This window comes from Otolemur garnettii, unplaced genomic scaffold (assembly GCF_000181295.1).
Source record: "Otolemur garnettii isolate 467f Iridium unplaced genomic scaffold, OtoGar3 scaffold00029, whole genome shotgun sequence".
In the NCBI taxonomy this organism is placed as follows: Eukaryota; Metazoa; Chordata; class Mammalia; order Primates; family Galagidae; genus Otolemur; species Otolemur garnettii.
The window spans coordinates 6942348-6957879 of record NW_003852424.1 but is presented as its reverse complement, the minus strand read 5'-3'; the positions used below and the strand labels follow the sequence as shown (position 1 = coordinate 6957879).

Sequence of the window (15532 nt, the reverse complement as noted above, 5' to 3'; positions counted from 1 at the left end):
CCTCTCTCCTCCTCTCTGCCCCTCTCTGCCCCTCTCTCCCCCTCTCTCCCCGTCTTTCCCCTCCTCCCTCTTTCAGAAACATGCTCACAAATACACCCACGCTGAATAACTGGCCGCTGTAACTTTCACTATTTCAATTTTGTGCTGAACATTATTGAAACAGGCTATTCTTTATCAAATAAATATTAAAATGCATTGAGTTTTCTTTGACTCTATGGATGATCATATTTGAAAAAGAATTTTAAAAGTATTGGGTCTTTTCCTTTCTATTCTTCTTATTTTTTTAATGGGCAGCTCTACAGAATATACTTTAAATGATCAGGCTACCTGGTATACAGGGAATATTTGGAGTCTTTAAATCTAGTTTCCTGTTTTCCACTTTTTTCTCCTTTTTGTAGATCTTATCCAGAGATGTAGACCGAGTGAAAAGACTCACCATGGCAATATGGAATACAATCCAATTCATTAAAAGCTGCTTCCAGTGGGAATCCACGTTAAGAAGTACAATAGCGTTTGTGGTAAGCTTCCTTTTTATGTCCAAATTATTGGTATTCATTCATCTTTCTGAAATACAATGGAACCTCTGTAAGTTGAGTACCCAGGGTACTGTAGCAAACTGCTCAACATATGGAGGTGGTCAACATAAGGAAACAGGCCTGCCATACTGACATGTGCTTGTGGTGCGTGTCCAGTCTATGAAAATTAAGTCAATTTAAGGAAGTGGTCAACTAGAGAGGTTCCACTAAAGATATTTTTTTTTCTGATTTTTTTTTTTGTTTTGAGACAAAGTCTCATTCTGTCACCCTGGTAGTGTGCCGTGGCATCATAGCTCACAGAAACCTCTGCCTCAGCCTCCCAAGTAGCTTGGACTACAGGTACCTGCCACAACACTCAGCTATTTTTTCTATCTTTAGTAGAAAAGAGGCTGGTCTCAAACTATGGAGCTCAAGCAATCCACCTGTCTCAGCCTCCCGTAGTGTTAGGATTACAGGTGTGAGTCACCACGCCTGGTTAGTTAAGTATATTATAACATGGGCGATTATGGGAGATTGTCTTTTGAGAACATTTGTAGGTGGAAAACACCTTTGGATATCCCTTAAATTACTAAAATCTTACTCATATACCATCTCTTGGTGAGTTTGAGATAGAAAATAGTCTATATATTGGGTGGTGCCTGTGGCTCAGAGGTGTAGGGTGCCAGCCCCATATGCTGGAGGTGGTGGGTTCAAGCCCAGCCCCGGCCAAAAACTGCAGAAAAAAAGAAAATAATCTATATATTTTAAATGCTGCTCTAGTTATTACTATAGCCACATTTGTATAGTCTCTGCATTGTGTATTTTTCTCCTTCTGTGCCAGTGTCTGACAGTGATTTTTGAAAAACAGCAGTGGAAAAATTACATGACTAAATTATAACTGAATTGCTCTAAATTATGTTTTAAGACAATCATTCACAAAATAGGATAATAAAAGCACTTATTTATACCAAGTCACTTGGGACATACTCATCTCTAGAGTTATGATTTGACTTAGCGCTTAAGAGAACCACTGTTGTTTGCAAACTAGACCCTTTGCTCTGATAACACTGGCCCATGTTTAAAAGCATAATCATATCACCAAATCAAAGGGCTGCAAGAGGAGAACCATATAATTCTACCACTGAGATTCTTAGAAAGACTTCAGTGTTGGCACAACCTCACTATATGTCTCTGAGCATTCTCCCTCTTTTGTGAAGGGTCTTGTCCATCAAACCAGTAATGTCAGCCGCAAGAAGAGAAATCAAGTTTCCCAGCTGAAAATCCTTATATGTTGGTATTATACCATTCATTAAAAAATTATCATGGGCACTCCCAGGAGGTATGTGAGTGGTATAGGAGTGACTATAGGTCACGATCATTGATGAGTCCTACTTTTGCATTTTATGTGGGTCTGTCTCATGTTTCCTGTTGTCAGTATAGCCTCCATGGTCTCTCCTACCCCACAAGTTTAGCCTCATGATACATATGTCAGCTATAACTCCCCACACCTGAGATGTCGATGGGTTCAAAGTCACTCTTAACCCTTCTTACTCAACCAAGTCTATCAGCTCCAGAAGATGCTTTCTCTTTGCCATTGGGAAGCATTTTGTTTGCTCTAGTTTATTTTAGTTTTCCCTTGCTTCAGTGTAGAGGACCTATGCTGCCTGCAGGCTGGACCTTTAATATACTTTTCCTGCTGTCAGAAGTTGCTAAAACATTTGGCCTTCATAAAAACATTGCGAAGGATTTTATTAATCCATATCTGTCATTGTCTTGGCATTTATTTAACCACTTCCCTTTCTCATGTTCTCCTTGGTTGGTGGCTGTGTGTGTTGGGTTCCTCTTCAACCTCCCGGGCTCCACTTCCCACCTGAATTCCCTTTCAAAACTTTCCATGGAATGTTCAATGCAATTCTGGGCAAAAGAGGAAAGTGAACACAATTGGTGGCTTCTTCCAGTCAGCACCCCAGCCAGCCGCTGCCAGGAGGAGAGGATTTCCTCTTTCTCAAGTTTAGTTTCTGGCACTGAGATTTTAGAAAAACAGAGCTCTGTTGCCCGGGATTCTGTAGGGGGAATGACAGAAATGATTAATGGGCTGCCTGCCTGATCTGAAGAAAGATTAGAACGAATGAATAGGAATAGGTTGTCTAATGGAAGGGGGTTTCTAAATGGGAAGGGAGCCCTGGCAGTGGGGCTCCTTCTCCGAGGGAGTCCTCCCAGCTGGGCGCCGTGCCTCGGAGTGGAGTCTTCTGCCAGGCTGGTGAAGACAGGCTGCCACATTGCACTGTCAAGTCCGTATGGCTCCAGTGAAAGGAGGATTGAGGTGGTGGTGTCCTGCTGGTTTTCTGATGTATGATTGTGCAAGGCTGTGTGGGTTTATGTGACATTGCAGGCCCCACTATGTGTGCATAGGGGGCATTACCCACTAAACATCATTGGAAAACAATAGTCAGTTAAAAACTCTGTACACATAAACTTTGTTTTGTTTGTCCTGAAGGTGTTTGAGTGGAACGTGCTCACTTAAGTAGACTTTCAATTTTGATTTGAAACTCCACTTTCAAAAGTTTATGTCATGTATGTGCATAAGCTGACCAGCCGTGGTGGAGCTCAGAGCTATGGCAGACACAGCAAGGCAGATACTTAGTTCCCGTCCCTAAGTTGATGAAGTGTAATTTTATTCGCAACTGTTTTTGTTATCATAATGGTCATTCCAATACTGTTCCAGCTGTTAAAGAGATTACAAAGAAAGTGCTTTTTTAAAGAACAAAATAAAAATATGTATTTTAGTTGCCTCCTCTTCTCTTCTTTTTTATTTTATTTTTTAAAGTAAGATTATAGGCAGCCAAGCCTTCATTTGTCAGAAAGCATTTTGCCCTCCTGGATCTTGCCTGTGAACTGGTTAACTGTCTATAGTGGGCTTCTGGGGGTTTGCACAGCTGCTGACTGGCACCACTGTAGTGCTGTGTCCCCAAGTCTGGGGACCTCCATGGTGGGGGCGGCCGGTGCCATAGAGAGAGAGAGGGAGAGAGGTCGTGAGGCTGTTCTCCAGTGCCTTTCTTCACTAGCAGTGTCACATTCGTCAGTGGTGACTTACGTGGACTGATGTTCTCCTGTGATCTGCTGAGGACAGAATGCTGCTTGAGGTCTTTATTCATCATCGTGACACTTTATGCAGGTGCCAACCATCTGCCTTGGCATTACAGGGCAGACCAGCTTGGTGGCCATCTGAAGCAAGGTGTTAAGCCAAGCATTTATCAACTGATAAGACCATATTTGAAGGCCCTTCTCCTCTCATTGAAATCAAGAGAAGCGATATTTCAGGGTTCACTCTGCAGGTGTTAGAGGAACCGTTTTGGTTGAACCAGTCCTCAGTGGGGCTTCTCTTCCCGCGGAGGTGCAGGAAGTGACACACCACAAGCTAAGGGCAAAAACGAAGGGATATTATTTTTCTTTTTTATGAGAAAACACAAAATAGTCTATTAACTTCAGATTCTGGTCTTGATTTCCAGATGATACAAATCCTGTATGATACAAACCCTGTTAAGTATATTCTGAATGTCAACTTGAAGGCAGTGTGAAAGCAAAACATGCATTTTTATGGGTGCCCATATAGGTATGTAGGAGCATAATCGCATCTTGTTGAAAGCATCACTTAAAGCAGGCATCCTCACACTACAGCCCGCGGGCCATGTGCAGCCCACCTAGGACATTTATCTGGCCCCCCACGTGTTTTTGCCACCGCTACCTGTCCTGCTTAGCAGCCGACTCATCCTGGGACCCACAGTCTAGCCCTCCAATGGTCTGAGGGACAATGACCTGGTTACCTGTTTAAAAAGTTTGAGGGCTCAGCGCCTGTGGCTCAGGCGGCTAGGGCGCCAGCCACATGCACCTAAGGTGGCGGGTTCGAATCCCCAGCCCGGGCCCGCCAAACAACAATGATTTATGCAGCCTGGCCGGGCGTTGTGGCGCGTGCCTGTAGTCCCAGCTACTTGGGAGGCTGAGGCAGGAGACTCGCTTGAGCCCAGGAGTTGGAGGTTGCTGTGAGCGTGATGCCATGGCACTCTACCCAGGGGGATAGCTTGAGGCTCCGTCTCAAAAAAAAAAAAAAAAGTTTGAGAACCCCTGACTTACAGAAAAGCAGCCTCTTAGGGTCTAGGTTCACAGGGTGTCTAGTCAGAAGTAGATGGACGAACAGGAGAGAATTCATCTTGTCAGGTGGTCCAAAATCAGCCTCCTCCCCCTTAACATGTAGGCCCTTTATATGTACATGTGTGGTTGTATTCTCAAAATTAAGAGCAGAAAGACATTTTTAATTCACCGTCACCTGCTATGTTAATGTTGCTGCATTCTATTGAATTTGTTGGTATTGTAAGAAATTAAATTTAGGCTGTTTTAGGGTGGACAGACCACTTCAAGACATGTTCCACAGGTTCTATATTTGTTGTCAGAATGGATATGGGCCTATTCACCTTTCCGGATGATACACATCCCTCTGTCTTTGAGTCTTTCTGATTCCCCTAAGTTTGCTAGATATTTTGGTGTGTTGCCTTTTTCTGAGCTTTACTTAATTATTTGTACTAAATTAAGTATTTCTTTCCCCTGCGAAAGTCACATTCTTGACCTTCCCAGTTGAAAGACAAATTAATATGAGATGCTCACTTATTGACAGAGGCCAAAATTACTAAAAGATTGAAGTAAATGTGTCTGTATATTTCCCTATTGATAGATCTGTAAATACACATGGCCTTTCATACACAGGTACTAGGTCATTCTCACAGACTCTGGCTCTCGGGATGCTGATAGTCCATGATATCTCAATGCTTACTAAGTACCAGACACTGTCCCAAGCATTTTACACATGTTAAGTTATTTAGTTCTCATGACAACCTGCTGGTACATGTAGGTGCTGATTACTATCATCTTTTTACAGATCTTGTTTGAGATCAAGTGACAGAGCTCACGTCTCTTTATGAGGCAAGGTGGAGTTTAAATCCAGGCCATCAGGCTTGAGCCTCTACGGGCTTCACCAGTTGGCCGTATGGCCCTTCATCAATGCCCACGATGTGGCATTATTGTCACAATAAGAGCAACCATGTTGATGAGATCAGATATGTATTTAGACGTTGCTTGTGAGAATTAAGCTTGTAGCAAAGACGTGCTGCTACAGGGGAAAGAAACCCTCATTACATGAGGGGAATAGATCTCGGGCCTGGTCATTTTATTCACAAGTGATAGAGTCAAAAAGAAGACACAGGTGGGATGTCTGCAGCGCAACTGAGGAACAGGGCGGGGGACAGACCTGGGCTTCACATGCATGGTCTGCAAAACCCTGGTGCCTTAGTTCTAGATTGAGCCCCCACGTGGAGTCTGAGTGATTTTTTTCTTACCTTTTGGGGATACTCTTAGATAACGTAGCAGAGTGTTCAAGGGGAGAAGAAAATGAAAAGCTAAAAACAGCTAAGGGGAAAGAATCATGGAAGGAATCTGTATTTTTCAGGTTTCAAGAATTCCAAAATTTTGAAAAAAGGGATGGGGAAGAGGCAGTAATTATTAACGTGAATATGTCCTTCAGAATATTTGAAAACAATGGCTATCAAAGAGATAGGCCCGCACGTCTCGTTGGGGAAGCTCTATTTCATATTCCCAGTGTTCCATTACAAACAGACTATTTGATGATAATGTAGATGAATTTGTTCTCAGAAGATAATTTTGCCTTGTGGTATTTGTACTGTAGATCCAGTTTTATTTTGCTGTTAGATATTCACATATGTTTATAAACCCCAATATTATCTATAAAAAGACAAAAAGTTATATTACATAAGTGCATTTTTTTTTCATTAATGAAATAGCATTTGCTTGACAGATGGCATCATCAGAAGGTTATTTTTAAACAGCAAAGTTCTCCTGATGCTTTTAAAATAGAATTGCATTCATGGACTTTGGCTTTTTCTACCAGTCTTTCAGGCACTCACCTATTGCATCCAGGAAGGCAATTCTGTGGAGCATTGATGGATTCCTTGTTTTATTAAATTTTTGCTTGGACATTTGATGTTAAAAAGTAATCTAAATCTACCATATATCAATGGGCATCTTCATAAAGCTATGGTTTTAACATCTGTGACTTTTTTCCTGATTTTTTTTTTGAGCGTAGAAAAGTGAAGAATTTATTCTCCATGGTTGACAGGGCTGAAATATGATACATAAATTATAGCATCAATCAACCTCTTTCCCAATAAGGTTAAAAAATACAGCTCTCCTCTTGCTCAGTGATATGCCATATTTAACATATATAGAATTCTTAGCTTTTAGAGATTCTGGAATGTTGAGCAATGGGAAATAATTCCACATTGAACTTAAAAACAATGGCAGCAGTGATAGACAGTCCTTGGAGCACATACACACTTGTGCCTGTACACACACATACACAGAAACAGGAGGCATTTGGGAAATAAAAAGTTGCTTTGCTGATCATTTTGTGAAAGCAGTTAGTAAAAACTCAGTGCAAGGCCTTTGGGATAGCTCCTGTCCATAATTTCTCTGTGGCCCAAAGACCCATTCTGATTCATTTGGCTCTGGCAGAAATGACACACACATTTATAATTTTATTTTGAGAGGGATCTTTCAATCAATGCTGGTCAATTTTCTTAGTGATGCTTTATCTCCCTGCATACTTGAACCTAAATTTAAATTTCCACAGCCCATTTAAATTATGTTGATCAAAATAAAGAGTAAAAAAAAAAGAATATACTTCCTGTGCTTTGAACTTCTTCTGAAAACAATTTTATTTATTTATTTAGTGACATAGTCTCACTCAGTCACCAAGGGTTGAGTGCTATGATGTCATAGCTCACAACAATCTCAAACTCTTTAGCTTAAGCAATTCTCTTGCCTCAGCCTTTGGTGTAGCTGGGACTACAGGTGGCTGTCACAACACTCAGCTATTTTTTAGAAACAAATAGGTTCTCACTCTGGCTCAGTCTGGTCTCAAACTCTTGAACTTAAGTGATCCACGCACCCTAGCCTCCCAGAGTGCTAGGACTGAGGACCTGAGCCACCGTGGTTGACCAAAATAATGTAATTATGATCTTTCAAAACTTTCATGGCACACTTAAGATCCTCTCATGGAAACACTGCTTTAGATAACTTGTATTTCCTGTATCTAAAAGATTTACATTTCTGTAAAGCTGTATCACCATTTCTATTGGAACCAGAGGCACCTGCATTTGAGTGCAGGCTGTGTCCACATCCAGCATAACTCACAATCTAACATGCAAAGCAAACCTCATTGGCCATTTGGTAGGTGTTTGTGCAGTGGGTGCTCAAAGATTGAAAGTATCCTTGTGAAACTGAAAAACATTCCACAGTTGTAATAACTATTTTATATGAAGAAGAGAATTTTTATAGACATCTCAAATATGTGTGATATTCCACCCGCATTCACACACGTGTGAACACACATACACAAGTTCAAGTTGCAGTTGAGCCGTTCGCCCCAGGGGTGTGCCGTGTACCCTAACCTTGTGCACATTAGGTGAGAGTTTACCAATCCCCTACATATATTAAATGTTTAAAATGCTTGTCATTTTGTTATTTGTTTTATCACGTAGAAGATAATATCCCAAATCTTCCTTTTTGTGGAGGACTACTTAATATATTTTCAAAATATTTTAAAGTTTTTTTCCCCAGCTTTTTTTTTTCTCATAGGAACAATCTATCATTGCACATTGTGATTATAATTTTTACAACATAATTGCACCTTCTATTGACAACTTCTCAGGCATTAACTAATTATGCCATTTAATAAAATTACAGTAATTGCATTAAAAAGACTGCTGAAAATGTAAAAGAACACTGTGCACTATTTTAGCATGTTTTCATGTTTTTATTTTCAACTTTATAATTGAAGAGTTGTGCTTCCAGTCAGAATCCTAGATGCTCTGACTAAAATCACGTGGTACTTTCGAGCATCCCAATTGCAACAAGTAAACATTAGATCTCAATGATTTTAATTCCAGAGCAGCACGCATTGCCTTATTCACACACCCCCTGTAAGATGAGAAGTGAGTTAACGCTTCTTATTGCATCCTAAGTCTAGCCCGAGGTTGGACCCCTGTGGCTAACCACTCTGAGCTCACTGCTGCTGTGTCCTTGCGAGCACACGTTTTCTGTCCTCTCTGAGTTTTCTCTTTAGGAGCCTCTGTCTTTTGCAGATTGTGATCAGTTCAGTCTAAATCACTGTATACTCAAGAGATATCCCACTGTTCATTTGAACTTGATCCAGATTTACCAGTTCCCTTCCTCCTCCACCAGCCCTCTGAGGATTTGATCTCAAATTTTAGGTTGGATCCAGATTTTAGGATCTTACATCTTAGAAAAAGAAGAGTCTCGAGGGGTCATTTGGGTCCTCCATGCAGCTGGTGCTTGGTCACCTTCCTCAAGTGTGCCCCTCTTCCTCCCTCCTTCCCTCTCCACTGAGGGTCCAGAGTGTCTAATACACTGCTAGATATCAAGGTGCAGAAATGAAATTTTTCATACTGAGCCGTTGTCAGTCCATCGGTCTCCCTTCCCTATTTTCTTCTTTCCCTTCCCTCTCTTTTCCTTCTTCTCACCCCGTCTGCCCCTCCTTCTTGCCTCCCCTCAGCACCCGTCCTCACTTCCCCCAACTACCTTTACTGTCACCCTGTGTTATGCAAACCTTGGTAGTGTATGTTGATGATAATGTTCAAAAGTCACCAATTTCCCGGGCTGCTTGGTGTTTGTGAAACTTCCAAATGCCAAAGCCTGCACTTGTAGAAGATAGGAGTGAGAAGCCTCTTCATGCTCGACCTAATAAATTGAATTTTTCATATTTGACATAGGAAGGATTTCACTTTAATGGCCTAATACTTCGTGTTAACGTCATATGTTAAAGAATCATGCCGTGTAACACAGCTGTACGATCGAAAGGTTGTTTCAGTATATAGTAAGCAGCGGAAATGCAAAAGCCCAGTCTTTATCTTCGTGTATATCCTCACTGCTTAGGTAGCGTCGGGTACACAGCAGGCATCTAGTCAATGCTTTCTGGAAGAGGGCTAGAACTGGTGTAGGCCCTCTGTTACCAAACATTGCCTGCTTTGCCCCTGATCATATCAGTTTCTGTGATCCCTGGATAAAATCCAGAGACAATCTGACAACTTCATCATCATTATCTGTTATACATTTTCCTGGCCTTTACTTGACACTGCCCATCCAAGGGTGGTGCAATTAGCAGCAAAATCGTCCAGTGCAGCCGCCCTAGGAGGGCTGGGGAAGGAGGAAGGGAACCGGGAAATCTCTCGCTGTCATCAACAGCCCCTGAGTCTTATTTTTGGTATTTTATCAAACTCAGTGCGTTTTCTCTCCTTCCATTTGTTTCTATATGTGACACCTGGATGTGCAAACATTTTGCGTGATGCAAAAATGGAAGAGAATTTTTAGAAATAGATGTGTGTGTGAAAACAGTTAGAACTGATTCCCCGTGTAGGTTTTGACCTGTTGAAGAATGACTCAGCCCGTACATTTCTGGCTAATTTGATATTGCCTCTTTTTTTTTTTTTTTTTTTTGGCTGTCTGAGCTTTGTCATTTGTTTCTAGGCTGTCATTTTTATTAGTCTCTCTGGCTGATCTTTTGGGTCTCCCCATCAGGTGGCGTGTGCTCTCCATTGTCTGGCTGGGCTTGGCAAGCCGAGAGCCCTTTTATTGCTGTGTGATGTGGGCGTGCTTGCCGGGGTAGCCTGTAATTAGACCCACCACAGGTGACAGTTACTGGAGAGCTCAGTAATCATTCTCGCTGCCTGATCTGATGTTTATGGAGAGAGACCTTCTTTGTGGTCTAGTTGGGGTTTACTATAGCACATTGTACTTTTGCCATTTGATTGATGATTTAGAAAGGAATGTTTGGTTACCTCTCCTGATATTTGGAGTTGTGTCACAGGCTTGTAAAATGACAGATGCATTTTGGAAGAAGATTTTCATTAGACTGACAATCTCCATCTCACTTATACCAAATAAATAAATAAATAAATAAATAAATCTGAAGACGATTAAATCAAAATCAGGTTCAATATGTCATCATCTAAGCCATGCTCTTACTCAGTGTTTACTGACTGTTTTAGTCTCCCTTGGATGCTCTTATAATCCAAATCTGTATTTTCCTTTTGGCTTTTCAAGATGACTTTTCTGTTTCTTCCCAAGTTCTTTAAAGTTTCTGATTGAACTCTTTGTGAGGGGTGCTTCATTTTGCCAGGGGTGGGGGGAAGTAATCTATTTCTTGGTCCTATTATTGCTAAAAAAGACCTCACGGCTGTAAGTTTAATGTCGAAAAGAGGGAGCCGTAGAATGTTAACATTGAAGGGGTTTTCACTTTTATGCAGAGGAAAAGAAAGGAGGGCTCCGGCAGAGTGATTTTCCCAAGGCCCCGTAGCTTGTTACAACAGCGGATTCTCAGCCCTATATCATTTTTACGAGGTGTGACTTTTATAGTCTTAAACTTTGCAATTAGAGTTTTAGTTCAAGAGAATGAACTGAATATCCACAGTATCTGTGGATGCTGTTATTTTTTTAAGTACATTTTCCCCTTACGTCTTACATTGGAAAATATTTTATAAGTCCATGGGGTCATGTGCCAGGAGGAACATAAATCTGCCTTGTTACTTCGCGTGCACATGCTGACCCTTCTCTCATAGACGAATTTCCTCATCAAGATGTTGTGGCAATAACAATGACCATGATGAAGATAATAACGGTGACACTGAGGACAGCTGTGAGGATAACCCGTGTTTCTGTGTTTTGCACAGAACTTATGCAATAAAAACTTTTTCTTACTCTATTGGGCTAAAATAACGCTTTTTGTGAAATGTTATCTTATCCTTCTATTTAAGGTCCAACAGAAATGCCAAGTGTGCTTTTGCTAATAGCAACATTTCTCCTGTTCTTCGGGGCAAGCCAGGAAATGCTATTACAAACATAGTTTATATATAAACTATTGCATAGCAACACCTGGTTTTATTAAAATCCCTGAGGTCCTCACTTTTTTAATAAAGAAACTTCTATGTAGTAGCCTCACCCCCCCAACCACCAACGAATTCTATTTTGTACAATAGGAAAATGCATTGTATATTTTGGCTGTTTAACAAAAAAGAACAAAGAAAATAGCTGCCTGTGGCCTAATTAATAGCACCTCTTTAGGTAAATTGAATTTTCATTTAATTGGTGATTTTAAAGTTTTATAATCTACATGTTTTCAAAAGAAAGATAACTGAGTTCTTGGAAGTTTTATCAAAAAGGGGAGAGGGGGAAGAAGAGAAGGAAAAACAGCAAATAGCTTGACAGTTGCTTGCACTGACTTAAAGACAGTCCTGCAGGTGGCGATAGAAACTCACAAATGATTAAAATCCCGAGGTAAATTTCTGTGGGCTACTTCTTGGGGATTTTAATTTCAACAATTTGTTTTTAATTTGATACAGTCATCTACAAGCAGAAATCATTGCATTAGTTAAGAAATTTTAAATGTTAATGTATAATTTTCTGTTTTTGTAATAATTTTCTACAATATTCTGCTGCACGTTCATCTTTATGCAGAAGGAATAAGATCCAGATTCTTGCTGAGTTGATACAGATTTCATTAGGCGAATAATCATTGTAAGCCTTTAAAAAAAAAAAAAAAACCTACTACTTTTACTTTTTTTAACCTGCAAATAAAATCTCATGTCTGTGTCACTGGCTAGGTTCTATGAAGTCCTTTGCCAATGGGAATGAGTTTGCAAGGCGTTGTGTGTGTGTGTGTGTGTGTGTGTGTGTTTGTGCACATGCTTGCATACACAGATGTACCTTAAAATCATTATATGAAATTCATTTGCTTCCAGACATAATTTCCTTTTTAATCTAGTTGTTTAAGATTAACATTAAGAGGATCATAAATTTTTAAAAGCTATGTTACCCAGGGATAAAAACATAACTTAAATAATTTCTTGTAAACTATTTCTTTCAATTATTTTAGTCATTTCATTTTGGATATTAAGTATTATTAAAGCAAAGTTAAAGCATTCTGGAGACAGGGGTTCTTTCATTCTTGCTGGTTAAGGTTCAATGGTTCTTATGTTGCTTTTTGTGGATGTATACACATAGATAAATTCATTTGCCATCATTTTTGAGTTTGAAAACGCTAACTCTGAAGCGATTTACTTAACATGAAGCTAATTTTCAACCCTTCTTTTCCTGTAATCTCAATTTAAAAACCTTTGCAGTGCACATAGTCAAGAGGGAACTGCCTTGATTCTAAGAGAATGTAATTATTTTGGTTTTAAATGCTTTGGAGTTTAGCTGCTAAGTGTCATCAATAGACAATTACAATGGTCTTGAGCAAATTATGTGGATTTCAGTCTTTGTCTTCTGAGCATTTTACAAAGTCTTATGGTAGAGTTCAAAACCAGTGAGGTCTTTTATGTCCTATCCTTGCACCCACGATTTCTTACGATAGAAGAAGAAGAAAATAGAAAAGGAAAAAAAATGAAACCTCTGGCCTCCTTATATTCTGTTTCAATTGTTCTTCCAATTACTCATGAGGGAGGAGAGAGGACAGGAAGTCGGATACTCTGAAAACCTATTCTGCAGCTTTCATATGAAGAATATTCAGTTCTCTGCTCTGTTAGCAGCTGACCAAAATCTAATCCATTAAAAAATATATCGTGGTAAGCAGTTCTTGAAAATGTTTATAATAAATGGTAAAAGCCAAGCTTCCACTGCGAGATTAGCAGTTGGAACAGGATGTGTTCATCAGGAAATAGGTTATTGCCTGACTGGTGTGTCCTGCCGAGTCACCTGCAGGACAGATGAAGATTTAAAAGCTTACAGTGCACGGATTTGATTTGATTTTTCCCCTTTGCTTTCTTTTGCATATTACAGTGTTGTTTATCACCCATGGTGTTTTTCTCAATGAATCTATTATGAAGTTTATTTTATAGACAAAAAGCACAGGCATGTTTGGGCAGTGGACCCCCATCCAGGCCCCACGATCATCAGCTGACCTATGAATATTAGTGTAACTCATTAAGTTTTACAAAGCAGATTTTGTAGCTTTACAGAAAAAGAAAGAAAGACAATGCCAAAGAGTGTTTTCCAGCGATCTAAACTTGCCCCCACCCCCATCTTGAAGATACAGGAAACAGTGCTGAGGATTACGGTGTCTATGCTGCTTTTTGCTTGATTGCAGTTGAGCCTCAGAGTTACTGGACAGTAGTGCTTGTGAATAATGCCCTCTACGTGGACGGTACCTATAGTCACACAGGAGTGACGAGGAGATCAAATACACTGGCTCAAAAGCCTTAGGGAAGCATTATGTGTCTGAGGTCTGATCTATTGTCTGGGAGGTCGGAGAGTGTTAATGCACTCTGCAAAGATTACACTCCCTCTCTAATTGCTCAGACACTTCCTTAAAGGATTTAAACAGTCAGGAAAGGTGACAGTCCTTGTCAATTTTTGTCTTCTGCCTGCTGTTGAAGTTTATCTGTCTTTCCACTGAGACCACTAGATCAAGTAACCTCGCCGGTGTCAAAGGCATAAACTCTGAATTAGGAGTAAAAGCAATGAGGGTGGTTATTTACGGCTCCTCCCTTCTTCCTTGCTCTTTAAATGCTCTGCGTCCCATTTCTGGTGTTTACGTTGTGGCCCAGCATCTCTGCCTTCTAAAGGGAGGCTGCCAGGAAAGGGTCCCCGGCTGCACTTTGACTGTTGATCAGATTTGTTTTCATAGTCTTTTTTCAGTGCTGTCACACCCAGTGCAGCATCTGTGCATTTGGGATATTTCAGCTGATCATGTAGAGGGTAGGAAACTTGAGCAGTTCCTCAGTTGCCGCCTCCCCAACACAAAACCACACAGACCCAAACCTCGTTCTGGGATGCTGACCCCGAATCAGACATGCACAAGAGCAAAACCCACACTTGGGTCCTGGTAACTTTTGTTCCATTCCCCTAAACTTCAAATGATGTACAAACACATTTTTTAAAAAGTCTCTTCTCTGCATTGGAGAATCCTTATTCGATCTTATGTATCTGGGAGCTGATATAGCAGTTTTATCAAAGTCTGGTATCCCTTATGTTGCTTTGATTCTAACTCAGTATTTAACTCAGTATTTTTTAAATGATACTGAAAAGCTGAAAGGAAGGCTTCCCCCGCTCTTTTGCTGTGCTGGGCATTGGAGAGCTGTGTGTTGAGAAGAGAATAGTCACCTCCTCAGAGTCTCTGTGGGTGTTGCTGTAGGTAGGAGTGGGGAGACAGGCTTGTGATCCATCCTGGGCATTTTCTAGCCACTATGCACAGTTGCGTCATAGAGAGGAAAGAATTCCTCCTAGATCAGTTCAGATTGTTAATATATGTGGCCCAGAGCCTGCAATACAGTATTTATGTAGCTTCCAAAGGAGACCTGGGAGGATTCCCTATAATTCAAGATGGTAGTCTGACTGACGGGTGGAGAAGAATTTTTTTTTTAAAGGAATCCTTGTTTGTCCCATGAGATGTTCACACTTTTCGGCTGACGGCACTGTATTTTACTCATCCTGTATAAAGCTGTCAGTGTGTTCGTTATATGTGTCTCTTGAAGACGCTGAGCAGATGACGAGAACAATTGCTGGAGGGGAAAAAACACATTTGAATCAAAATCCTCAGAAGAGCCTTCCTCTGGTATCTCCTGCTCCTGCTTCTGCGCGGACCGGCCCTCACACTTGTTCTTACTGCATGTTATCTCACACTCTTGGTAGATTACACTGAATGTTTCATCTGTATATAAAAATTAAAAATTCAAACAAAAATCTGGCCCACATGAAGAACAGGCCCTTTGGGCATATGGTTCATTATGCATGTTCGTTTAATTACTAAAACACTTGCGATGGCTTCAGTGCCCTTGCTTTCAACTTGCAAAGCTGGATCGCTGCTGCTTCTTGCACGGAAAATGTAGCACAGAATTCTGTTAGGAAGGACCAAAAAAAAAAAAAAAAAAAAAAAA

General features: G+C 40.6%; 1 protein-coding gene across 4 annotated transcripts in view; it reads left to right on the top strand.

The window, feature by feature from the left end:
* Positions 1-15532, top strand: part of MCTP2 (multiple C2 and transmembrane domain containing 2) — a 183726-nt gene that overhangs the window by 103597 nt on the left and 64597 nt on the right. For all 4 annotated transcript variants that reach the window (XM_012804444.2, XM_003788814.3, XM_023512681.1 and 1 more), the window contains one exon: positions 399-518. In XM_012804444.2, the coding sequence (XP_012659898.1) occupies positions 399-518 (120 nt within the window). The remainder of the gene's footprint in view (positions 1-398; positions 519-15532) is intronic.